The following is a 26,519-nucleotide window of genomic DNA, read 5'->3' as shown; positions in this document are numbered from 1 at the left end:
AATCAAAAAAAAATTAAAATGAACGTAGTTGATTGTAGAAGAGCAAGACTGTATTATATTCCAAGTTGAAACATGGAGTTATGTGAAGAAAGCCATACAGTATGTGGAACTCATCTGTAGTACCTCAGCAAAACCTGCTAAGGGAAGTTCCTCTGGACTGCTGCAATTCCTATGATTTAGAGATTGGTTTTATAATCTAGAAACAAATCCTCCATAAAATGTAAAAATAGTATTTATTCACACCGACGGTATCATGCAGTTCAAAGTACAAATTGGAATGTAATTCTAAAAGGTCCACTGAAATGTCCTGGAAAACTTAGTTTTTCAAGTTAGGAGTATTCTTATGTTTTACAACTTTTTTAACGTATTTGCTACATTCTGCTTATTCTGCATCTGGGCAAATAATCCTTTAACGTTGTATTTACCAAGAAGATTGTTGTGATGTCACCAGTATATTACGATGATATATGACTAATAAGTAGCAGGAGCAGTGCTCCAGTGAAACAAAGGCATTGATTTCATAAACATGTTGCCAGTGATTAAAAACCTATAACACCATTTTAGCAGAAATGATTCCTGAATAAAATATTGTCCTGTATTCTGGCAGGTACCATTAGGGCACAATATTTAGGAATATTTTCCCAAGTTATGGTATTTCAGTTAAGTATACTATTTTTGAGCATCTTTTTATCAAAACTGTTTGGTGATGGGGTTAAATAAATGCAACTACAAATCCAATTTCCGCTTGCTTTTTTTTAGAAGAACCCTAATGAAAGGTCAATAGAAATTTTTTTTCGCAGCATATGCTTCAAAACCTGAATATATTCTGTTGAGTTGAAGATATTTCCTAAATAATCCATTGCATTTTGTCAGGAAGTGTTTTAGCTGATTTACCCTAATATCATCTATTAAGCCATTCAAATTTACTGCACAAATTTAAAAATTGCTTTAAGGTACACTATACCCCGATGTAACACTGTCCTTGGGAGCCAAAAAGTCTTACTGTTATAGCTGAAACCACGTTATATCGAACTTGCTTTGATCTGCCCACGTGCGTAGCCCTGTCCTCTCCCCCCCCCCCCACCACCCGAGTGCTGCTTTACCACATTATATCCAAATTTAAGTTATATTGAGTTGCATTATATCGGGATAGAGGTGTACCTTCTATTTCACAGAGTGAAGAAAGACATCAGAATGGTGTTTTTGGAAACACAAAGCTATTAAATACTGTTTTTTACAATTCGCTTATTGGTGGACAAAACACTATTAAATGAATTTTAGAATGATTTGAAAATATTCAATATTATAACGGTTTAGTATAGGCAATGGTTCTTAATTGTGCTTAAATCCTAAAATTGTTTTTATTTTTTAGCTGGTTTATTACAGCCCCCTGTCCGTATAGTTTCACAGCCTCAACCAGCACGAAGACTAGACCCTCCATCCAGATTTTCAGGGAGGAATGACAGAGGGGACCCTATGCCTAACAGAAAAGATGACAGAAGGTGTGTTGTTGATGACAAATCTGCTTATGGAGTTCATCCAATGTTATGTTTAATTTTCTGAGTGTACTTGAGCAGCTTAGTCCTGATAAAGAGATTTGATTCTTTCTTTTCTCATAGACTTTACCATCAATTTGTTTTGGAGATGAAAAGTTCTATATAAATGCTTCCTGTTGTTTGAATGCATTGTATCTTTGTAGAACTATTGACCTGTTATAGGCCTATTTTCATAAAATTTGTTGTTGCTTCTAAAATGAGGAATGTTCATATCTTATATACATTTTATTTTAAGTCGTGAAAGAGAACGAGAGAGACGTAGGTCACGGGAGAGGTCACCCCAGAGAAAACGCTCCAGAGAGAGATCGCCTCGGCGAGAGAGGGAAAGGTCACCTCGAAGACCACGGCGTGTTGTTCCACGTTACACAGTTCAGTTTTCCAAGTTTTCGTTAGACTGGTATGTTCATTGGCCATCTGTTTTTTGTTGAAGTTCATTTTTATATGGAAATGAATACAAATTATTGTAAGAGTCATATCTCTAGGCTAGCTCAAAAAAAAACCCCCAACAACTGTCTTGGACTTCTCCTTAATTTAAATATTATAAGCTGCTTGCTTCTAGACTACATAGAGAAAGCAATAACAGATGTTGGAAAGCTGTTTGCCAAATGTGTGACTCAAGCCCAACATTTTTGGAATATTTTTGATTTTTGAAGATGTTTCAGTTTACTTTTTCCACTTACTGAAATTACTCTATTAGAGGCACACCAGATTGTTCACTTGGGTCACCTGTGGACCTGAGTGATGTGCAATGAGACCATCCCCCAGTGGCTTTAGTTATTGTAGGCAGGGCATACTTCCTGAAGAGCTGATCCTTTATGGGTTTCTGTCAAGTAGGTTTCTCCATCCTTCATAAGCAAATGTGGGTAGATTCTCAAGAAATGTTTCAGTGAACATAAGTTTGTTCCACTTACAACTTCTTGGTTCTTTTAACTTCTTGTAAGTGGAAACTATCGGAAAGTACTGACACTGAGAGACCTTTTTTTTATGCATGAAATCTGCATTAGCATAGAGCGTTGCCACATCCCCTTAGTGCAGGTGGATATTTCTCAATAGCTTTATGTAGTGTTGTAGATGTGTTGGTCCCAGATTAGTAGAGAGACAAGGTGGGTGAGCGTAATATCTTTTATTGGACCAACATCTGTTGATGAAAGAGACAAGCTTTTGAGCTACACAGAGATGTGGTCTTCGGGTCTGGGAAAGATACACAGCTAAATACAAGATTGAACTGATTGCTTAGCATAAGTAGTTAGCACATATTCTAAGGGACCCATTCAAGGTGAAGTGACCCTTTAAACATCTTAGTGCTTAATTGTTTTCAGATTAAGATCCCTTATTACCGTACCTTTCAAAATACATTTTTCTTGTTATTTCAGCCCTAATTGTGATATGATGGAACTGAGACGACGTTATCAAAATTTGTACATCCCTAGTGACTTTTTTGATGCTCAGTTTACATGGGTGGATGCTTTCCCTATGTCAAGACCATTTCAGTTGGGAAACTACTGCAATTTCTATGTAATGCACAGAGAAGTAGATCCTTTAGATAAAAACACTGCTGTCCTTGATCCACCAGATGCTGATCACCTGTACAGTGCAAAGGTTTGTATGACACCTTATAGTTCAACTTTTCATTAGAAATTTTTGAAAACAGGGGTAAGGTGGCAGAGAGAAGCTTGTGAATACACTTGCAGAGTAACATTTTTCTAATTGTTTTTGTCATATCTTTACATTTACTTTCCCTAGCAAATAGTTTTTCACTCTACTCAAATGTTTTTAGTTGACTCTTTGTCTATAACAGTAAAAGCTCTTTTATCCAGCACTTCACCAACTCTCAGCTCTATAAACCAGCATTTCTGATCTGCACTGAAAGTCTGGTTTATAGTGCAGTTGGGGCAGGGCCGGCAGGGGGCTGGGGCATGGGAGGGGGCTGCGGGGTGTGCTCTGGGGGGGAGTTTGGGTCTGGAAGGGGGCTTAGGGCAGGCTGTTGGGGTCTGGAGGGGCTCAGAGTGCCGGATGTCGGGGGTGCTCACCTTCGGCAGCTCCCCGCAAGCTGTTCCCTGTCCCTGCTGTTGCTGGCAAAGCTGTGGCCAGGCGGCTCTGCAGGCACGCTGCCTCTGTTCCCCCTCCCCAAGCGCTGACTCTTCGGCTCCCAGCCCTTTGCTTCCAGAGCTGCCTGGTTGTGCCTCCGCCAGGAGCAACAGGGATGGGGAGCCCCCTGTCCAGCACCCCGAGCCCCCTCCTATGCCCCTGCCTCAAGGCATGCCTCTCTTCCCACCCCCCCCCCACTCCTGTGCGTTCTCCAAACCCCTCCCCTCCGTTAACTGGCATTTAAATTAGCTGGCACACACCCCCCCCCCCAGCATGCCAGTTTCAAAAGTTTTTACTATATTAATATTTCATATAGTAAACTGACTGAGGTTTAAGTGGATGTTAGTTTTCACTTTTCTAGATCTTCTGACTTAAAGAAGACCTGCAGATACTTAAAGTTTAAAGTAATCACTAACTGTAGGATAATAGTTGATGATGGTTTAGTAGTTCTATCCTTTGGCCCCTGGTTCTGTCTTCAGCACTGCCACTGTATGACCTTGGTTATGTCACTTTCTATGCCACAGTTTCTCCTCTGTAAAATGGGTGTTATGATGTCTGCCAACCTGAGAGAGTGTGTTGAAATTAATGCTCGTAAAACATTTTGAGATCTTCGAATTAGAGATTGCAATTTATCTGTTACCAGACCAAATACTTAAATTTAGATATTTACAACCTTAATGCCATCTGTTACTTAACATCCATTTTCTCAAGAGCTTTGCATTTATCTTGAAACAAATAGGTTAGACACCTGGAGAATTCGCAGTATGATTAGTCTCTAGGCAAATAAGGTGGTATTGAGTCACTGATGCAATTAAGATACCCTCTGTTTGAGGATAGGATGGTTTCTTGCATATCAGTTGTTTGAGTTGTGATACAGGAGTAGAATTTAGGCTGTTGAATGGCCTTAGTTGTGCTTTTCCACACTTATTTGATGTGTTGTAATGTAAACTTCCCTTTGAATTTCCAAATTTTTGAAAATCTGAGGGATTTCAGAGTAGTACAGCATTCTCAAAGGATTTTCCCATAAATAACTGGTTATAAACTTATAATATGTAATATAATTAACTTATAATAACTTAATCATATTTTTTGCCTCAGAATTTCTTCAGGTTTGTAAGATTGACTGTCATCTCTAAGACATTTTTAGGCAGTCTGATGCTTATCTTGAGATCTCTCTCTCCTTCTAGTCCCCAGAATAGACTGCTCCTCTCATCTCCCGCCACCACAAACACACCAAATGTCGATCCGAGCATCCTATTCTTTCTGTTATGGGGAAAAAACTAGCTGTTGAGAGAATGGGGCATTGAGTGCATTTATTAGGGAGTGGTCTCTAGACAGCTAAATAGGACTTCATTTTCTCTCTAGACTGGTCCCTCCCGTGTGGCTTCCTTCCTACCGTTCCCCATGTAGTGGTGCGTTCTTTCTCACTACTCTTGGACTACCTCCCTTTTCAGTTGAGTTCTTGGCCAGCTATTCTGTGTGTTGAGACCATTGTGAGTCCATAAACTCTGCATCAGGTCCATAATAAACATTTGTTCACAAAACTTAGTTTTAAGATGTTTTAGTCTTCCCTAAAACTAGTCAGATGCACCAGTCCTTTCTAAGGCTAGCAGATAAGAGCAAACCTGGAATTTCTAGACCAGTCTGTTCTAGAGTTGCTATAAGGGGTAACGTTTTAGTAAGAAAATTTGTTTCTCTTTTAATCCATGTGTTTCCAAAAAGCCTTGTCTAATTTGCCTTAAACTTCCAGAAAAGTTCTACCCCTGTATAAAATCTGTCCAAAATTTCACTTGGTTCTAGTGAAGTTAGGGCTGAGGGTCAAATCAGGAATATAGTGGAAACCTTACTTCAAGCTTAATGATGGAATAACTTGTGTGTTTCCATAATTGTTAGTGTAGTAAATAAGTTTTTATTAAAACTGCACTAAATAGTGGTTGAAAGAAGAGAGGTGCTATTAGTATCTTAGGTCAGGTTGTAACAAAATGTAATGAGAGATCATGTTATGGTGGTATTCAGAAATGGAGATCCTGATTGAAACCAGAAGTGTGCTCAGTGCCTATTGGTGTGTAGAGCATTGAATGCATAATACTATAATTTGTGAATGTGTTCAGTAAACAGTAGGTTTTCGAGTTACCTTTGAAATATAGTGTGTCTTAATTACATATCCTAGTAACTCAGTGCTTTTGTATATGCAGTAAATATGCTGACACATGCACTGACATAAACAACTTGCTACCAGACTCCGTGTTTCTTTTCTGTTTGGGTGTCTTAAAGGTGATTAGAATAAATTAGGAGTAGTAGGGTAACTCTGAGTTGCTCTTTTAGGGCCCAGTCCTGGAAATATAATGCACATTCTTACTGTTGCACACAAGTAGTTTGGTTGACTTCAGTGGGAATACTCAAGGGGATTAAGAGTTGGTAAGGTTTGGGCATTTTACAACTGTTCTAGTATGTCTTAACAAGACTGGATTAACTGATCCTGTAACAGGTTATGCTGATGGCTAGTCCTAGTATGGAAGATCTTTATCATAAATCTTGTGCCCTTGCTGAAGATCCACAAGAACTTCGTGATGGATTTCAACATCCTGCTAGACTTGTCAAGGTAAAAAATGTATTTCAGCAGGAGGTACCATGGGAATTCAGATTGGTGGGACAAAGGTCTAAAGCTTGTGTATTCAAACCGAAATATCTAGAGAGGCCTAATTAGCAATATACTGATTTTATGTAGTCCTTTTTCACAAGCATTATGTCTTTCAAGTCTCAGGAGAGAAAAATACCCCATTGAGTCAACAGTTAAGTGTAAAAAAATTTTTCTATCCAAGATGAAATTAAAAAAATATCCTTGGAATTAACACTTTGTTGCTGCAGAATGTACTATGAAATTTCTGGTGACTATAAATACTTGTTATTTTATTCAGTAACTGATGGAGGTACTTGAGCCTGTGGTCTTTAAAACACCCCCATGACCCTTTTTGCCATAAATAAGCATATTGGACCCTGAGTCCAATCTGTATTGCGGTTGGGTAACTTTGATTGCTCCTTGTGGGACTGGATGGCTGGGGTGGGATCACTTGCTAATTGCCCTGTTCTGTTCATTCCCTCTGAAGCACCTGGCATTGGCCAATGTTGGAAGACAGAATACTGGGCTAGATGGACCATTGGTCTGACCCAGTATGGCTGTTCTTATGGTCTTATTTGGAGAAGGTACAATACTTACTTTCCATCATGAGCTGTCATGTAGTGTTGCTGGTTGATATTTAAAGGCATCTGCTTTACTTCAAATGTGGTTGCATTTCAGTAGACAAATGAACCCCATAGTTTATCATTTGTACATCAATCAGTAATGCACTTTGGGATTTTTGGATGAAGTCAGCTGTATAAATATCAGTCATTAGTTGTTTTACTAGCTCGTTTTTGTAAGGCAGTATCTGTTTATCTTTTTTAGAATTGAGACATTATATTTACCTTTTATCATAAAGGTTTGTCTGCATGTTGCCATGTTACAAAACTAATGTTCCACGGCATAATCCTGTGCCCATAAAGTAATTTTTTAATGGCAAGTCTTGCAACTCAAGAATGAGTAATGATGTTTTAAACCTATTCCATTTCTGAAATGCTGTGGAAAAAAATTAGCTGAACTCTTTCTTGACTGAGACTTTTAGGTATGGATTTCAGAATAATTCTTTGTAGTCTACTAACGGACTTCAAAGTTAGATGTATATTTCGTGCTCTGTGTACCCTATAGTCTTATTCTTACAGTTTGGGGAAATGTTTTTCCCTATCAGGGAAACATTCAGGAGACTTTTTTTATCCAGTTTTTAGTGGGTATGAAAGGCAAAGATGAAGCTATGGCTATTGGAGGACACTGGTCCCCATCACTGGATGGACCTGATCCAGAAAAGGACCCCTCTGTGCTGATTAAGACTGCTATCCGTTGTTGCAAGGCTCTAACAGGCATTGACTTAAGTGTGTGCACACAATGGTAAGTACCGTTCTCCAAAACAGAATATATTATAGAAATAAATGTTTTCTGATTATTCTTAGACAGAACTGTTGTTAAAACCTAAACCATTTTTTCTTTATTAGCAGCCGGTGGTGGTGCAGGTAAACTGCTTGAAGGGATGTTCTCTTTTGTAACAAGAGGTTGATTGGTGCCAAATGTGTTCAATAATGCATCAAGAACTAATTAAAAATTCTGAATTTTGTACGTGTTATGCTGTAATTTTGTAATGGTTGTATGTTGAAAATATTTTCCATTTCATGCATAGCTGGAGAAGATCGTCAAGAGAACTTCATTTCATTATTCTTTTGTAAATAATTAGCTGTTGGTTATATAGCCATATTTTTTCTTGATGAGTTTATTTGTCCTGTGTCTAACACTTACCACTGTTTTACCAATTTATGAATGAAGTTTCTATTTAACACTGAATTTAAAAGTGTTTCAACTTTTCCTGTTAATTGAGAACTATATTTCCTAACACAAACTGTTAAGTACATCGGTTTACCTATAGCAGTCAGCATATTGTTCACTCGTCTCCATTTTATCTTGCAATACATTGTACAAATGTACCAAAAGAGAAAATATGGCTTCCATAACTTTTTCTTTAGATAAACCTCAGATTCTTGCAGCAAAGTTTCTTTACTTGATGTGCTACAAGTGAACTAGGCTCTTTAAAATGTATTGTAGAATTTTTTTTCCAACATGCTTCTTCCCTTGCAACAGGTACCGTTTTGCAGAGATTCGCTACCATCGCCCTGAGGAGACCCACAAGGGGCGTACAGTTCCAGCTCATGTGGAGACAGTGGTTTTATTTTTCCCGGATGTTTGGCATTGCCTTCCCACCCGCTCAGAGTGGGAAACCCTCTCCCGAGGATACAAGCAGCAGCTGGTCGAGAAGCTTCAGGGTGAACGCAAGGAGGCTGATGGAGAACAGGCACTGAACGCTAATCCCTTTTTCTATTTCTGCTTCTCACAGGCACAGGAACACAGGCACAAAATGCACACCACATACTACACAACAAACATACATAGGAGGAACATAACTGGTAACAATGACTGGTAAACCAGCTTTCAGCAGTATAGTGAATGTTTTTTTTATTTCAGCTGGTATACTAACTTTTTTAATGTGTGTGCTGATACCACAAATGGAAATAAATTGTGCTTTTGATGCGCAGAATATTGTTTTTATCTTAGAACTAGTTGCTGGAATCTGGAACCAGTTGTTGAGTGATATTCAGTACTAATAGCAGTCTTAAATATTTTGCCATTTTCTAAAATTTCTAAAATTTCTCTGGTGGCCAGTTCTAATTATGGTATTTGAAATTGGACAAGAATTAGTCTGAAACAGTTGAATTTCAGGCCACGTGGCTGATCAGCATCTTGGTATATTGAAAGGTCTGACTAAATCAAGAGTGACTATGGATGTTTGAAAATTGGGGCAAGATCACACACTGTATGGTTAGCGGAGACCAGCAGTGTCTCTGTATCCCGGACATTATTTGTGGTGTTATTTATCACCCTTTTGCGTTTCACAGATCTGGCTTTTATTGGCTGATGAGTGGCACTGTGATCAGTTATGAAGTGGTAGAATGTGTGTATGTGGACTTGTCTAAACAATAACTTTAGGAGAAGACTGTCTGAAACATTTGTGACCTTGCCACAGATCAGCAACAGAATTTTAAAACATAAATTAATTACTCTTAAACTTTCTGAATGATGATTTCTTAATTTTATTTGCCAGGATGAAGAGGAAAAGGATGATGGGGAAGCTAAAGAGATCTCTACTCCTACCCACTGGTCTAAACTGGATCCAAAAACAATGAAGGTAACTGTTGAATATTTTAGGTGTCTTTAATTATACAGTATATTTTTATGTTTAAGAACATTATTGATATCAAGAGCCAAAGTTGTGATACATTTCTTCACTCATTCTTTTAAAACTATGGCAGTTTTTTGAAAGTTAAATAGTACTTCTGTTTTATCTTCTTTCCTAATTTTATAGGTAAACAACTCTTTTAATGATATCCAAATATATAAGTTGTGTGTTAGTGTCTGTTATGATTCCAATAAAGGAGCTGTAACTATTTCATTGAAAGTCTTCAAACTGTGCACAATTTAAAGAAATCAGTTAGATTTATTTTGTTTAGCTGAAAGTGAAGTCTACAGTAATCTGGCCTATATACTTACACTCAAGTGAGATTTACTACTTTGGTGTTTAGAAGAAGGTTAGTTTAGGAAGATAAAGTTCTTCATTCATGTTTCCTATAGAAATATTTTATTTATATAACATATTTTGATGTATACAAACATAAAAAGTAATGCTTACAACTTCCTCTGGACCCTTACATAATTTAACTCTCATATTAAATATGCTCAATAATATACAAAACTATACTTCAGTAGACATCATAAAACAAAACTCCCTCCACAGTAGACATAAATAGTGAAAAATAAATAAATGAAATCTCCAACTTTTTGCTTACCGCTACCAAAATACCTTCTAAAAAAGGGAGGGGCTTCAGGGAATGAAACAAGAAACCTACGAACTAATGTGTTTTGCCATTAATACATTTTTTTTATATTTAGTTTGTTCCAATGTTGATGAAAAAGGATTTCATTAACTAATAGACTGTAGGTAATGTTTGCATTTCTGACTTCAGCATTATTGATTATGTATATAGCTATAGCATCCATCAGTACCGCTTACACAACTTCTATTTACTAGGTAAATGATCTTCGCAAGGAATTAGAAAGTCGTACTCTTAGCTCTAAAGGACTAAAATCCCAACTTATAGCCCGACTGACAAAGCAACTGAAAGTAGAAGAACAAAAAGAAGAACAGAAGGAGCTAGAGAAATCTGAAAAAGAGGATGAGGAGGAGGAGGATAGGAAATCTGAAGATGACAAAGAGGTTGGTATAGAGATGTACTTGGTTTAATTTAAAAATGTTATGCAATGCAGGAGAGGAAAATAGTTAAATCAAGATTTTATAGTTCTCCACTAGCCAGATTTTTGCTCTAATTTAAACTGCTGATTTGTAATGAAACCTTTGTCTAAGCTAAGTCATTTGAACTTTCCACCTCAGTAAAACCAACTCAGAAATATAAATTCACTGAAAATAGATATGCTTGAGATAAGTTACTCAAACCATTTAAAAAAAAAAATTGAGGGGAACAGGAAGAATAAATTATTTTGTAAGATTTTAACTTTTTTTTTTTAACATTAAGAGGCTCAGGGAGTTCAAGTAGATTGGCTCTGCACAGTTTTCCTCTTATGGGGTATGCACTTCTGGTGCTACAAGTTTCAGTGAACCATTTTGAAAAATGTTCAGAATTAATCCTATAAAAAGTTATAGGACCACAATTACCTTGGTTCCTTTCCATTGTTAGTTGCAGACTTAGGGCCATCATTCTCTGGCTTGAAAATTAAATTTTAAGTTTTGGCTAAATCATAGTAGTTTTAAATTTTCAACATATAATATAGTGGTAGTTTCCATATTCACAGTGTAGTTTTGTTCAGGTTTTTTTCTGTTCTGCATGGTGCTGCACAGAGTGTCTCTAGTTGATCTGCATAAAAAAATCTGGCTTCCAGAAGTGAGCATTCCTGCTCCTCTGGGATGGCCATTCCAGCAACAAAACTCGATGACTGATGTCTGGCAGAAGGCAATTCCCTGGTGCATTATTCCTTGTGCCCTGCTTCTATACCATGGTACCAAAGGTAATTCAGGAGTGGGTGCCAAATAATAATAAAAAAATATGTAAGAAGGACATGGTTTCAGCTCTTCCTACTGAAGTAGATTTTAAGAGCTGAATGCTCAAGTCTGTCCTTTTCATAAGCATTTGAAATCATGCTTTAAGCAAAGGACCAAGTGAGAAGCCATTGTCACCAGACACTTCACAAAGATGTCAAAGTGCATCTGTTGGCACCAGAAAACCAGTTGCCTGTTTCTTTGATGCCAAAGACTTTCCTCAGTACCCAAAACTGAAACCCTCACTGCCACAGGCATCATTGTTACTGAAAAGCCTGCTCTGAAAAGGGAATTGGTCAGTGCTATGTCTTCCATATGCCCATCTCTGATGGTTCATTTGAGTCCTCCTCAGGTAGAGGCCTCAGTTCCTCTTACTACAGCTCTGTAAAAGATAGTGTAGCATTGAAGAGTTGTCTCTACCCCCATAACCCAATGCTGACTCCCAAAAAAGCAATGAGGCGCCATAATTCCAGGGAGTACTTTGGTGTTGGAGACCTTTGTGCTGTGAATGACTCTTGTCCCTCAGTTTGGAAGGTGATTCCTTTTTTCTTAGTGCCAGCCCTGAAAACCTTGCTGGTTCCTTCTGCTTTGAGGGATATTTGTTGCATGTCTCTGGCCACTGATGCTGTGCTGAGTGACAGTTTCCCCAGAGATAAGTTTGGTATTTTTCCTTCCTTTAGGTTGAATCAGAAAACAGTTTATTAACAACCAAGTTAATCAAACCTGAATATGAGTAACTTCATATAGCAATCACATTGTTTCTTGGAACATTGAGTAATGCACTGTTTTTAAAAGCAAGCAGAGACTGTGCTTGAATATTTTTAAATGGCAAAACTTTCATGTTAGCAGTTAAAAAGCTAAAATCTGTGTGCTTTTTGCTGCAAGATGAAATTTACTGCAATCACATTAAAAAAATGGTATTTTTATTTCTTTGCTTAGTCCGTAGCAGTTGTATCTAGAGATATTGCATATAACATGATACACTGTTTAAAAAATAAAAAAAAAAATGAAAATCAACCACTTACCTTCTAAAGGTAAATCTGTGCTGCTTATATGCACTGGGGGAAGGTAGTGTAGGGAGCTTTTACTCTTCTCATGTAAGCAATTTAAGGGCTCAAAAGAGCCCTGGGAATGTCTGCTAACTTGCCAGCTTGCATATCATACCTCTAAGGGACATCATTTGGTCCCGTTCCAGCTATCAAGCAAGTACACTGCAGTTAGCACCGTGTGCTAGTAAGGTTTTGTATGTTGCTCCTTACAGAAGATCTGGTGCTCCCGCATACCTTATGGAATATTGCCTTGGCTAACAGGATTTCAAAAACAGAGGATGACACTGGACAGCATCCCTACTCTCTGTAGGAGCCACTGGCCCACAATCTCTGTTAATAAATTTCCCAGCACTGAAGCCTTCTATCCATTCTATGAAAAGCAGTGAGCATTTAAAGCTAATATATGGTTTGAAATTTCATCTCTAAAATGTGTTTTTTTTATTTTTTTAGGAAGAAGAAAGGAAACGTCAGGAAGAAATGGAGCGTCAGCGACGAGAGAGACGATACATCTTGCCTGATGAACCAGCAATCATTGTACATCCTAACTGGGCAGCAAAAAGTGGAAAATTTGATTGTAGCATTATGTCTCTTAGTGTTCTTCTGGATTACAGGTTGGAGGATAACAAAGAGCATTCTTTTGAGGTAATTTGTTTACTTTGTATCTAGTACAGCATAATGAAATGCAATTTTAGTGAGTTCAGGATAGTAGGATGTTATACTGAGAAATACCAACTTTTCACACCAAATATTTGAATAAGTACTTTTTAAATGCAATAGTTCTTAGACTGTATTTCTGTTGCAGTGAAAGGATTACATAATATAATATTCAGATTCTGCTATAACTTACTATTACAACTGAATCCTTATTTTCATGTTAGCAACTATATCCTGAAATTCTGAATATTAAGATACTAGTGTAAAAGCAGACACATTTCAAGTGAAGTTTAATCCTTGGTCCATACTTGGAAAAACTGAGTAGGTATTGGTACCACATTTTTCACTGTGGTATGACTGCCCTGTAAATTCTAAAAGAAACACACAGGTTCTCAGTTTCTCCCTTTTGATTCTCTCTCTCACACTCACACAGCGAACTTTTCCTGAAGTTGTAAGGCCAATTGGGTATTTTTTCATGAATATCCTGCGTATTGATATGAGAAGAGCATGTTAATTACATGTTCAGAATGTTATGTCTTGCATATTAGTACATAAGCAGTTCATGGAACTTACATTTGTTTACATATGTGTAGTATTTTAATGAATATACTCTTGGCTCAGAATTCGTAATTAATTGCTTTTCTAGGATAACTAATATTTTATGACATCTTTAGATCACCATAGTGTTTGCTACATGAACTATCCATTTGCAAACCTCTTTAGACTACTTTGTTTTTCCTTTTCCGGTATTCCTCCATCATACCTCAAACTCACTGGTTTATAATTACCAGGTCTCTGCTTTCCCCTTTGAGCATTTTGCAACTTGAGTCAAGTCTACTAATATTTTCCTTATGTTCTTGATATATCTTGACCCCCCCCTCGCCCCCCTGGCTTCTATTTTTAACTGGCTAACTGGTGCTATTTTTCTTGCACAAGTTTTCATATAACCCCTTTTTGTAAAATCAGTCACATCTTGCTATGTGGACTAATTCACAAGCCTACTTTTTAGTCAAAACAAATTAATAGTTGTAGCCAATCTTACAGTACTTAAATTATGTACACAGGCTTTCTGTGAAGCAGATATGTGAATTGACTGTTTGCTTATGGCTTTTGATTGATTTTGTATTAATTTTTGTGTTATGCTTTGCAAATCTGCATTTTAAAAAATAGTTTTATTCACATTTCTAAATGCCAGTACTGTTTTCTTCTGATACAACAAGGCAGTATTGTCTTTTATATTTGTGTGGAAATAATTTGCTTTCTGCATTTAACTTGTTTTTAATGATGCACAGTTTCTTTATTCCCTGTCCACATTCTCTCCCTCACTTCTCCCCCCATCCCCCCCCCCCCCCCCCAAAAAAAATTTCTTATGTTCTGCATCATTCTTAACTTTAGGAACTGATGTAGCTTACACTAAGTATTTGTTACAATAACAAATCATAATATCTGCCTCCTCGTACTATACAAGTATTTGTTTTTTAATTTGTATAGCAAAATAAAAATTAATCTGGGACCTGAGAGCTGTAATATATTTTTTAATGTTTTTTTAATTTTAACTTTCCTTTTTCAGATGGCCATATTCAAACAAACTGGGTTTTTTTAGATAAACAGTATGTTACTCTGATACAGTGCCATGTTTTGATTAATGTGATACGAATTTTGATAAGGAAGGAGTGATAGTTACTTAAATGCAAATACAGTGTAACTGTATTTTTAAAAGAATATCATACCTCTCTTCACCAGCTCTTTCTCATGTTTTTTTTGATTCAGGTTTCATTGTTTGCAGAACTATTCAATGAAATGCTTCAAAGGGATTTTGGTGTCAGAATCTACAAAGCACTAATATCCCTTCCAGAGAGAGAGGACAAAAAAGATAAAAAGAGCAAAAAAGAGGAGAGAAAAGATAAAAAGGAAGAAAAAGATGACGAAAATGATGATCCAAAACCTAAGAGGAGAAAATCTGGAGATGATAAAGATAAGAAGGAAGATAAAGAAGAGAGGAAGGTCTGCAATTAGTTTATGTAAAAATACACTATGTTGCTTGGATAAGCAATAATCAGTTTACTGTATTTTACTTTGCAATTTCCAAGACTTCATGTTTTTGTGTTAATTAATTTGTCTGGCTCAAGATTGCTCAGATACGGTAGTTCTAATCATTAAGAAGTCTACAATTATGCATTTTATCTTAAGTGTCTGCTGTTGTAGTTGAGTGTCTCGGCTGTTTCATTGTAAAAATTATTTAAATTCATTAGACATACTAATTTGGATGAATATACATAGTGTATTGAGGTTTTTAATTAATTCTGGTGAGTTTTTTTCATTTTGCGATTACTCATCTTTGGATTGCTTAATTTTTAGGCATTTTCATTACAGAGGGATGATAAAAGGAAAGATGATACTAAAGATGAAGAAGAAAATGAAGATGACAATAATCAGGAAGAGTATGATCCAATGGAAGCGGAAGATGCTGAAGATGAGGATGATGGTATATTATGTGAAAGTTTTTTGACTTCTTCAGAACTTCTTTTGTATTGGGTCTGGATATGTTTTTTGAACTTGAGAGCTTTAGATTTTAGAAAATTAAAGTACTGGTATAATTAGACACTCTAATATTACTGTTTGTTTGTGGTGGTGTAATTCTGAACAGCCAAAATCAGGATTGAAGCCCTATTAAGTGCCTAACTTTATGCACCCAAGTTTGAAAATGTTGGCTTGTATTTTTATGCTTTTTTTCCTGAGCCAAATTATCACAATCCATGGGTTCTGCCCACCATAAAATAGAGGGTCCCCTTCGCTCTGCGTCCCTTCATCCTCCACTTGGACTGGTGGCTTCTGGTTCCATCTCCTCCCAAAGAAGCAGCAACAGTGAAATGAAACCTCTTCCGTTTTCCAGGAGCAGCAGCTGTGGCCCTCTGTCCCCCCTGCCCATCAATGCAGGAGAGGATAAATGGGAAGGACATTCTGTATTCTTTTACCACATACACGCTCCGTTGTTGGAGAGATGTAGACAGAGTCCCTCAGTTTCGTGTGTCTTGGAGTGAACACCCAGTTGAGTTGGTTGGGGCAGTTCACACCTCACAGAGCTAGTGTCAAGCTGTCAGCAGATTTGAGCAAACACCATTGCAGCAGTTTACAGTTGGGTCAGATTCCACAATGAAAGTGAAAAACTTTTTTTATTATTAAAACTTGGATTGGGAAGTGATCCTATGGCTCCCAAGAACTGGGGCCCAAGGTACAGATCTACAGTGCTGTATATCTTAAGCCAGCCCTGCTTTCCCCAAACTTTTCTCCCTTCTGTTTCAGATGTTGTTAGTACTATATTGCTTACCTTACAAGAAGCAGTTTGTTAAAAAGCTTTTAATAACTCATTTTTTGAGAACCTAAATGTCACAATCAAATGAACTTACAGTAAAACATCTATCTTCTTTTCTTACCCTTTTCTCTCATTTGGGTTAATTATTAGGATATAACTTTTGATTTTTTGAGACTTTTTAGACACATGATTTTGATTATGTGGGTGGGATGTTTTTCATTATGGAAAGTATTCAAGAGAGTAAGCAATACCATTTTCCTAATAGGAGAAATAATAACTATAAAAATAAGGATACTGCCTCATATAGAGAGTTGCATGACTTTCTGTGGCTCTTACTCACTCACATGGTGGCGCTTGAACTATATTAAAGTTAGCTTATTGAATGTTCCCTCTAGTTTCCATGTGAAAAGCAAGCCTACATATGAAAATTTGAAAAATATAAAGATAAAATTGACAGATTTGAGTGCATTGTGTCAAAGTCGGCCGAAAGAAAAAAAAAAAGTATTTTAATTATAATCTTGCTAAATAACCTTTTACCTTTCAATTTCATATTTAGGAAGAGAATGTTGTAATCTGATTACTTTTTTGTGCAAATTGTATTTCCTTTAAAAATCATACACAAGCATTTGAAAAAGTGGTTCTAGACTCTAATTTACTCTGAATTTGCTGAATGCCACTTCTATTTTTTAGACCGGGATGATGAGGAAATGAACAAGCGAGATGATAGAAGAGAGGGAAACCGACACTGCAAAGAGAGATCTTCTAAAGATAAAGTACTTACTGCATATTTTACAACTATACATAGCCTTAATATTAAAGGTTGCTCCTTCATTTTAATTATATAATCTGTTTTCACAGGTTTGTTTCCCTCAAAAACTTTCCTTTTTGCCTGAAACTTTGCATCTAAATGAGTTAGAGGGGAATGCTTCTGAAGACTAACTTGAAATATGTTTTCTTCTAAATTCTCATAAGTTATTTTAAATTTTTATCTCATAATAAAAATTTCTCAGGTGGGGGTACTAATTAGCTAGAAAGACTTGTGGGTAAGTCCTTCCCATCCATAAAAGAGACAACTGGTCTGACTTTAAGCGCTAATTTGAGGCAGGCAGAAATCCAGTGAAATTGCTTCTGTCTATTAAGGAGGGTAGGAAGAAGTGTGGCCTAGGCCAGCCTATGCATTCATGCCACTTAAGTTTCTTTTGGCCCCTTGAGGTTTCTGTGATTTAATCCCAAATTAGTTCCTTTTTTTGAAGCTGTTTCCATGTTGATGTCTCAGTAAATCAGATGTTCTTTTAATGCAACAAAATATTAGGCTATAAACTAACTTTTCCATTATAATGTCCGGAGTCCTTTTGGAAGTCTCCTCGTACACAAAAAGAGAGCCTGTTCCTCAGAAATAACCATGGCTTTTCGCCACATTCCAAGTTCAGAACAATGAAAATTAACCATAACATAGTGAATCTAGGATTTATTTACCAAAAATCAGAAAGTAAAACAGATTTTTAATCATATACCTTTTTCTCTTCTTAAGCTAAGGAAGTGTAAAAACAATATTAAACATGCATGCAGAACTGCAGATCAATCCTAGGATCTCGTGTGATTCTAAAGTTCATTAATCATAGTTATGGGTATTCTGATTTGAAAATAATTGTCAATTCAAAGTTTTGAGATTGTTTTTGAGGGGGCATTGTGTACGAGCACACTTGTATACCATTGGTGCAGGGATGTTCATTTGATAGAGCCATGGTAGCCTGAGCAAAAAGGAAGAAAATTTTCCTGTTTACATGTACAAAAAACTGTCTTCTGTGCTTTAATTCTGTTAAGAATTTTTGGGTATAGCTTGTATGAGAGAGGTCATACTAAATGAAGCTACATTATATTTGTGAGCCTAATGTGTAAAATACTGGCAATCGTAGTAATTTTGACTCATAAAGTTAATGGTAAAATTGGTAGCGGGAATCTACCTTGTTAATCCAAGCACTCTAGTCATTGTTTATAAAGAATAGGAAACACTGATATTGTAACTAATATTGCTGATATTGTAATTAATATGCAATGTATTCTCTATAGGAGAAAGATAAGACACAGATGATTACAGTTAACAGGGATCTTCTGATGGCTTTTGTTTATTTTGATCAAAGTCATTGTGGATACCTTCTTGAAAAGGACATGGAGGAGATACTGTATACACTTGGACTACATCTTTCACGTGCTCAGGTTCTGTTTTATAATTATATAGAAATGTGTTTTGCAATGAAGCAGGAATGCTGCAGAAAAAAGAGTATATAATATATTGAAAGGTTGTTCCATATTCATTGTGGGCAAGTTAGTGCTGTTATAAATATTAATTTTTCCCTTGTTTAAAGTTGCAGTCAGTAGGCTTTTTTGCATTTTAACGCAATCACTTAATTTAATATTTTAAATCAAATATTTCCTTTAAAAATACTATTTTAAATATGAAACTATTATAGCATTATTCAACAAAGTAACATAATATTGATCTCCTTTGCCATATTTTAGGTTAAGAAACTACTTAATAAGGTAGTACTTCGAGAGTCTTGCTTTTACAGAAGATTAACCGATACCTCAAAAGATGAAGAAAATCAGGAAGAGTCCGAAGTCCTGCAGGAAGATATGTTAGGTCAGTGATCCCTAAACTGTGGGGCGTGCCCCTGGGGGCGGGAAGGGTACAGAGAAATGTTTCAGAGGGGTGTGGTCAGACCTGGGCCATCCCACAGGGGCGGGGAGACAGTGCCACCCAGCCCCACTCTACCCTGTGTCTGCTTCTGGCCCTACCCCCGGCTCCCAACTGTGGCTGGCGGGGCATGGGGCACAGACGGGTATGGGGGAGGCACAAAAAAGTTTGGGGACCTCTGTGTTAGGTAGCTAGTACTAATTTGCCTGATTGCAAAACTTCACCTTAAATCACTGCTGTATTACGGAGATAAGAGTAGATAAAATTTGTATTCCCTTGAAAAAGTTACAAGTTCAGCCCTTCTAACCAGCAGATCTTGTGAAGACTACATAGTTCTTGCACAGTTTGCAGAACCCAGGGCTTCTTGCTCCCCATGCTCTCTGCTGTATTTACTGTGCAAACCCTGTATATTGGAACGGGAAAGTGGATGAGCTTGCTGATTATCAAGATTACTTACCTGTGGGGAACGTGTTTGCAGTATCATTCCCCACAAAGGGCAGCCACTCTACCCCTCTCCCTTAGCATGGAGTCCAATTCATGCAGCCATCCTTCAATAAGAGGAGGATAGGAAGAATGTTATGCAAGCAGCATTTGCTCTTTTCAGGCCCCCCACCTGACTACCTGGTTTTTATCTCCTCCCCCACATATGCAGAGAGCACCTTGGTTCTCAAATATTTAAGATTTGGGTCTTTTTAGAAGGTTTTGAACGCATGGCGGAAGGTTTCATTCTTAGTATTCTGGTCAGTTGAAAACTAACACAATTTTAATGTTTTACATATTTTGTAACATTACTTAATTTATTTTAGGAAACAGATTGCTGCTGCCATCCCCTACTATAAAACAGGAATCTAAAGGCACAGAAGAAAATGTTGGCCTAATTGTGTACAATGGAGCTATGGTGGATGTAGGGAGCCTGTTGCAGAAACTAGAGAAGAGTGAAAGAGTGCGGGCTGAAATAGAACAAAAACTTCAGTTGCTGGAAGAGAAAACAGGTTTGAGAATGTACTTTGAAGATATACCATGATTGTTCTGAAATGTTTGTTATAAAATACTACATATACAGTAGTTAACACTCAAACATTCTAGAGTTTGGTTTATGACTCGGTGTTATAAAACAGTTGTGCATTATTAAATTCTATTTTCCTGTATTTCTCTCACACTTTGAACTTGCACAGCTAACACTTTTGATTGGCCAATCAAATAGGTTGGAGTACCATTGTTAGCCATGTTAGTCCTTCGTGGTGTTTGCCTTTTCCGATCAAATTAAGTGCAAATCCATGTCATACAAAGAACAAGCAAGTTCAGAGTTCAGTATTGAATTGCATAAAAAATCAGGTTATTTTAACTGATGACTTTTTCTGGGGAGTGAATTATTTAATGCCCCATGTGGAGCAGTATAACACAGAGATCATTTTACTTCTCAAACTCCAAGGAGCTTAAATATTAATTATCACATTTTATTAGTGATAACACTTAATACTATCTTTTAAAATTTTGTACTAATGTTTTTTCTAGGATGAAGAAAGAAATGGTAAGAGACATACTATAAGGTATTTGAGATGACTTGAGATTGTTTGTTTGTTTTTTCAAGATGAAGATGAAAAGACCATATTACATTTGGAGAACTCTAACAAAAGCCTGTCTGGAGAGCTTAAAGAAGTAAAAAAAGACTTAAACCAACTACAAGAGAATTTGAAGACATCAGAAGATACCAATTTGCAATTTGAGGGGCAGCTGAATAAGACAATCAAAAATTTAGCCACAGTTATGGACGAAATACACAGCGTTCTTAAAAAGGTTAGAATCTTGAAACTCTTTATTATATTTAATTGCTTTATAAACTAAGCTATTTTAAAATGAGTTTTCAGAATATTCGTAGACAATGTACATATTAATCTGTAGTTAAGGCTATAAATACATATTGGTCATTTAAGGGAAAGAAATATTAATAGAGTAGTTTAGTTTTTAAAAAAAAATCTGAAAACCAGGAAACTATTTTAAGGTGCAACCTTACCTATGAAAAGTAACAGTTCAGGTATCTAAAGCCACAGTAATTCTGCCTTTAATATCACCCACTGGTTGAAATCTGTCCCATACACCACCTTAAATCCTATGTTGAGCAAAAGGATCATATGGAAATCCTTGTGATGTAGGTAGGTGGAGTATTTCCAGAGACTTGCATGGGAGGTGTTGTGGTGTGCTGAATAAGGCCTACAACTTTGGGTGTCAGGAGGCCTGGAGTCTAATCCTGCTTGTGACAATAACTTCTTTTGTGGCCTTGGACAAGTAGCTTACATCTGTAAGCTCAGATTGATTTTATTTATAATTGGAGTGATATTATCTACTTGACTGGGATGTTATAAGGCCTAATTAAATTGTGCTTGAATAAATGTAGGCTGTTGCTGACACTTAGTGGCAGTGGTGGTGTTAGAACTCAAAAGTTCCTTGCTTTCAGCTAGAGGTTAATTCAGTGACACTATATAGCATCTTGGAAGAGTCCATTAAAAAATAAAGATTAGGAAACATGCCAGATTTCTTTGATTTTACCAGAAAAATTCTACTCTACCATAAAATCATATATAAGTGAAATTTCAGGAGAATTGTAGTTTTGAAGATGAGGGCAATGGACAAAGTCAGACTTACAAAGAAAAGCTAGCTTCAACTTTATCCATGAAGAGATGGTCGTTTCTCCATAATTTATTTTCACCAAAGCAATGTTTCTGTGGGAGGGCTCACCAAAGCTGCTACTTAGATATGGTGCTGACCTTTGAATCTCCTACTTTACTCCTGGAGGAATCTTGCACCACTATACTTGATTTATGTCCCGGGCAGATTTCTTTGCTTCCCTGAAGAAAAAAGACTTTTTGATGAGGAAGCAAAGGAAAGCCGCAAGAGTGATCGTGCAACCCTCCACAGCACTATGTTTTAGGTGCCCAGGGCAGCCAGCAGAGAGGTAAATCACTGAGGCAGAGGGTGGGACTGGGGAAGACCCGGTTCCCTCCCCTGCACCAGGCTCAGCTGCTAGTCGTGGCTGGAGAGATGGGACTTGCTCTTCTAATGCCCAGCATCTGGGGCTGGGTCAGACCCTCCCCCAGTTTCAGGAAGCTCTGCAAACTCACCCCAGCCCCGTTTCCTGCACCCATAGGTCCTCAGCTTCAGGGGGAGGGATTCCTATACAGGGAGCTACTCCCCCACCCATCCAACCCCTGTTCATTCAGATCCCCTCATATCCAGACCGTCCCGCCAATCCTCACCCCCCTGTACTCAAAACACTCCCTGCCCTGATGAGCCCCACTCCCCCTGCACTGCCTTGATGAGCCACCCACACCCAGATCCCCACCCCACTGAGGCCCAGTCAGCTGCACCTGGATCCCCATCCCACTGAGCCCTACTCCCCCAGCATCTGGACCCCTCACTGAGCTCTCCACACTGAGACACCCCTGCTGAGCTCTCTTCCCCCCACACATCCAGGACCCCCCCACCATGCTGAGCCCCAACCACTTTCACTTGGACCCCCCCTGTAGAGTCCCATTACCATTGCACCCAGAACCCCCCAACAAGTCCGTGCATCCAGATCCCGGCCCCCGCACCCAGATCCCTCACTGAGCCGCCTGCACCCAGATTGTCCCACACAGAACCCTCTCAACCCCCACCTGGATCCCCCCATGCTAAGCCCCTGCACATGTGGATCCTGGCTTGCTGAGCCTGACAGCCCACACCTGGTGCATATGGCATGCGGGGCACGTGTTTCTGGGGCAGCCCAGTTCTTGTGCTGTCAGGGTTGGGTGCAGCCTCACTGCAGAGTCAGTGTCTGGGGTCGGGGAACCGCACAGTGATCTCCCACCTCTGTCCCAAATGCCATGCTGGAGCCTCCACACTTATTTGACAAATAACATTTGCAGAACTTTAAAATATTGTGCACACAAATTTTAGTGTTTTGGTATAGAATTTTTAATTTTTTGGTGCAGAATCCCCTCAGTAGTACTACTTGCACATGAGAGAAAGATGATCAGTAACTGAATGGACCCAGTCATTTAAAGAGTTAATTTTTAAATGTAATTAACATGTTAAAAACAGCATCTTAGATCATTAAAACTGAATTTTAAGAATCCAGTTTGCTTTTTACTGTTCATGTTTAGTTTTTACATTTTACTTATTTTGAACAATGAAAATAAACAAGCCAATTTAGTCAGTTTCACTTTCAGATTCTCGTATACTGGCATGTGGTAACAGGGTTTGGGTTGCAAAACATTGCACTCTAGATGGTTTTGGTTTCTTTAAAAAACAAACAAACATGGGACTATAAAACAGGTAATTTAAATAGACCTAATTTTGTGCCTAGCTCAATCTTTGGGCCCTTAATTTTTCAGCAAGGAATTGTGTTGCAGCTTAGAAATAATAGTTTTCATAAAACACATCTGACAGTTTAACAAGTTAAAACAGTGTATGTGGTTTTCATTTTAAGTTTATAGGCCCCTAAATTGGTTTCCAGCTTAGTTTAGGGATACTGCTAACAGAACTTACGCGTCTACCTTTTCTCCCCTTTTTATAGGATATTGTAAAGAACGAAGATAAAGATCAAAAATCCAAAGAAAATGGAGCAAATGTATGATAAAACTGCTTCTGTTTAGAAGAAAGGTGTTACATAATGTAATCTAAATCATGATATCAGTGTGTATGAAAGTGATGCATGTTTGATTTTTTTTAAGTAGTATAAATTTCTTAGTTCTAAAAAGATGTATAAAGTTTTATGAATGTGAGTCAGCTTCTGAAGATTGCTTGTAATTCATAGCATTCAATTTATTTAGACACTCCTTGAGAGAAAATAATTTTGCATTGCAAAATGTTTTAGGATGAACTTTGTTATAGTTTTAACCCTAATAAAGTTCATCAACTTAATGGACAGTAGCAAGTATTTAATTACCAAATGGTTTTTCATTAAAGTCTAGTGAAATTAAAATGTTCATTATTTATAGAATTGCCATTTTTACAGTTTTATTTTTATTTGTCTATTTAGTCTTTTTAAATTCAAATATAAATCATACAATAGCATGCGGCTTAATTTTGCAAGTAAAGATTTTTTTAAAATGCTTGAATTTTTTTACTTAACTTTTTTCCCTTCCAATTGTAATTTTCTCCCTCAAGGCTGCTCCTATTAAAAGCCTCACAATATATAGTAGTTCAGATGAATTAAGAAAGCAATAGAAACCCTCTACAGTGTTGGTAGGGCTGTGGGATTTATATGAAAATATACAGGTCTGTTTTAATGTACGTCATTTGTGTTCCTTTAACTGTTCTTATTTCTGGATTGATATATATGCTACTTTTTAAATAACAGATGCTGTGTATTAAAATGTATGGTTGGATAGCAGGCTAGTGGATGTCATATAATTACTTTACCTGGAGAAAATGCTTCCATTTTAAATTGTCTCTTTTAATTGAAAATTACTTCTTTCATAGCTTGTGTAATTCCTTCTAAGATTGAAACAGCCCTCCAGAAGAATATTAAATTATAAGGGGCAGGACTGGGGTGTGTGTGAATAAATTACCAGGGATCTAAATTAAAAGTTGACTTGGCATCTTTGTCAATGGCAACATATCAAATATGAAGTATGAAAAATCATAGTTTGGTGCATCTTTTCAGAAAACTTTCAGAGGGAAAGAAAAAAAAAGTTGGGGGTAGACAAATTGTTTTTTCTTGCTAGAATGGAGAATTTTAGCCAACTGATTTTGTACCTAGCTATCCTGGGTAACTAAATAACCTGTTTAAAAGAATCAAAGTGCCATAATATGTATAAATAACCTACATGGAACTCATGTGGCTCCGTAAAAAAACGCATTAAATTGCCTGAAATTGTTTTGTTTAAAAAAAAAGTCTTAAGTTGGTACTTGTTTGTGTTTTGGTTATTTGAAGCCAAACTAGTGCAACATTCTTAACCATTAAAATAGCATGCAAAAACTCCCCCCTCTTGTTTTATTTCAATTAAGATTAAATAGTATATGCATCATCTTAAATAGCTTTTTAGTATTTTGTTTTAAAAAGCAAAGTCCTACAATCAAGACAGGCAGTAATTAACTTGCATTAAACACACACAAAGTGAGTAAAAAGATGAAAAGTCTGTTTCTTTCCTTTTTCAGTGTCAGGTTTTATTTAACAAGGACAATAATGAAATCATTCTTATAAACAACCTAATAAAATTTTAGTAGACTTTGATAAAAGCTTCACTGGCTAAAATTCTTCTGTAGCTAAAAATAAATGTTCATACTTTTACCTTTGTACAGTTTGACCAATACAGTATGTGTTGCCACTGAATTTTAAAACTAAAGATTTTGCACACTATGCTTTCATAATGAACTAAGGAGAGGAAAAGGTCAGTTTGTGTGAAACTTGTTTTAATTTTTTCAAAAGGATTGTTTAATAACTTTTAGGATACTATAAGCAGTTGTTAAATTCATGGTTGGGGAAGAAAATGGAACCTTCACAAACACCTCAGAAAAGCTAGTTCACTTTAAATCAATCAAGAAAAGACTATGGTGGTGATGTGGGTACGGGTGAAACATCTGTGAGAATAATTTACCATGGACTTCTGGGGTGCTTATCATGTGAAGATCTTAAAGCACTCAAAAAAATAATCAAGCATTATCTCAGTCCTGTGAGGAAGGCAACACAAGATGGTTGACTTATAAAGAGAAGCACTGTGTCACTGGCCAGAATGGTTATAGTCCTTCCTATGCTTTGATGCGACCACATCTATAATACTCTGAACCATTCTGGGTACTGCTTTACCAGAAAGGAAACTGAAAGGCAACAAGAATGAAAGACAAATTGTTTGAAGAAAATATATTGCTGTGTACACAGAGGCTGGCCAAACACTGGAGTCCTCGAGGAGGAAAACAGGATGAAGAGCAGAAAAATATTTTCTCACCTAATCTTTCACCAGAATAATCTTTGTAAAGAAAGTAGTGAGAACTCCGCTATGAATTGAGTTTGCTCAATTAGACTGGAAAGAATGCACATGTATTGCAGGGAGCAATCCTCAATTATTGGGGGAAATGGGTAAGATCCCAACAGTGGGGATTTGGACACATCATCTTCCATTCATTGTAATGGAAGGTGTCCGTTTTGTATACTGTGTGCTGGATAATACCATGAGAAGATTCCATGGTTCTAAAACTAAATTGGCTCTTTATTAAGAGAACTATTTACAGAGATGCTGTAACTGCAGCTACCATTCTAGTAGTGAGCATACAGACTGACTTTGTGGTGCCCCTTCTGAAGTCTTCCCTTCTGCAATCTCTGGTCTTCCAGGGTCCCTGCAGGTTGCTACACCTGCGTTCCATAGCTTTAAGTATCTCAGCCATTGTCCTCTGTGTGTCATTTCTGTGATCTTCATCGGGGAGGGTATATCTGCTGTC

At 37.2% G+C, this 26,519-nt stretch overlaps 1 protein-coding gene and 1 non-coding gene across 4 annotated transcripts in view; both read left to right on the top strand.

The window, feature by feature from the left end:
* The window catches only part of CCAR1 (cell division cycle and apoptosis regulator 1), a 40,404-nt gene extending 15,427 nt beyond the window's left edge, over positions 1-24,977 (top strand). For 2 of the 3 annotated variants that reach the window (XM_030568546.1, XM_030568545.1), the window contains exons 9-25: positions 1,373-1,502; positions 1,792-1,953; positions 2,930-3,155; positions 6,133-6,246; positions 7,460-7,626; positions 8,368-8,578; positions 9,386-9,469; positions 10,370-10,555; positions 12,892-13,083; positions 14,866-15,099; positions 15,454-15,580; positions 17,099-17,181; positions 18,479-18,625; positions 18,929-19,049; positions 19,910-20,095; positions 20,695-20,900; positions 23,656-24,977. In XM_030568546.1, the coding sequence (XP_030424406.1) occupies positions 1,373-1,502; positions 1,792-1,953; positions 2,930-3,155; positions 6,133-6,246; positions 7,460-7,626; positions 8,368-8,578; positions 9,386-9,469; positions 10,370-10,555; positions 12,892-13,083; positions 14,866-15,099; positions 15,454-15,580; positions 17,099-17,181; positions 18,479-18,625; positions 18,929-19,049; positions 19,910-20,095; positions 20,695-20,900; positions 23,656-23,715 (2,636 nt within the window). In that variant the 3' untranslated portion in view covers positions 23,716-24,977. The remainder of the gene's footprint in view (positions 1-1,372; positions 1,503-1,791; positions 1,954-2,929; positions 3,156-6,132; positions 6,247-7,459; positions 7,627-8,367; positions 8,579-9,385; positions 9,470-10,369; positions 10,556-12,891; positions 13,084-14,865; positions 15,100-15,453; positions 15,581-17,098; positions 17,182-18,478; positions 18,626-18,928; positions 19,050-19,909; positions 20,096-20,694; positions 20,901-23,655) is intronic. The other variant, XM_030568547.1, reaches the window with a different exon arrangement.
* On the top strand, positions 7,223-7,285 carry LOC115655690. The gene has a single exon (XR_004001476.1). It is a non-coding gene; the product is annotated as a small nucleolar RNA SNORD98 (small nucleolar RNA).
* Positions 24,978-26,519: the final 1,542 nt, after the last annotated feature.

Source organism: Gopherus evgoodei, chromosome 7 (genome assembly GCF_007399415.2).
Source record: "Gopherus evgoodei ecotype Sinaloan lineage chromosome 7, rGopEvg1_v1.p, whole genome shotgun sequence".
Lineage (NCBI taxonomy): Eukaryota > Metazoa > Chordata > Testudines > Testudinidae > Gopherus > Gopherus evgoodei.
Note: the sequence above shows the minus strand (reverse complement) of the source record. Positions and strands in the feature narration are given on the sequence as shown.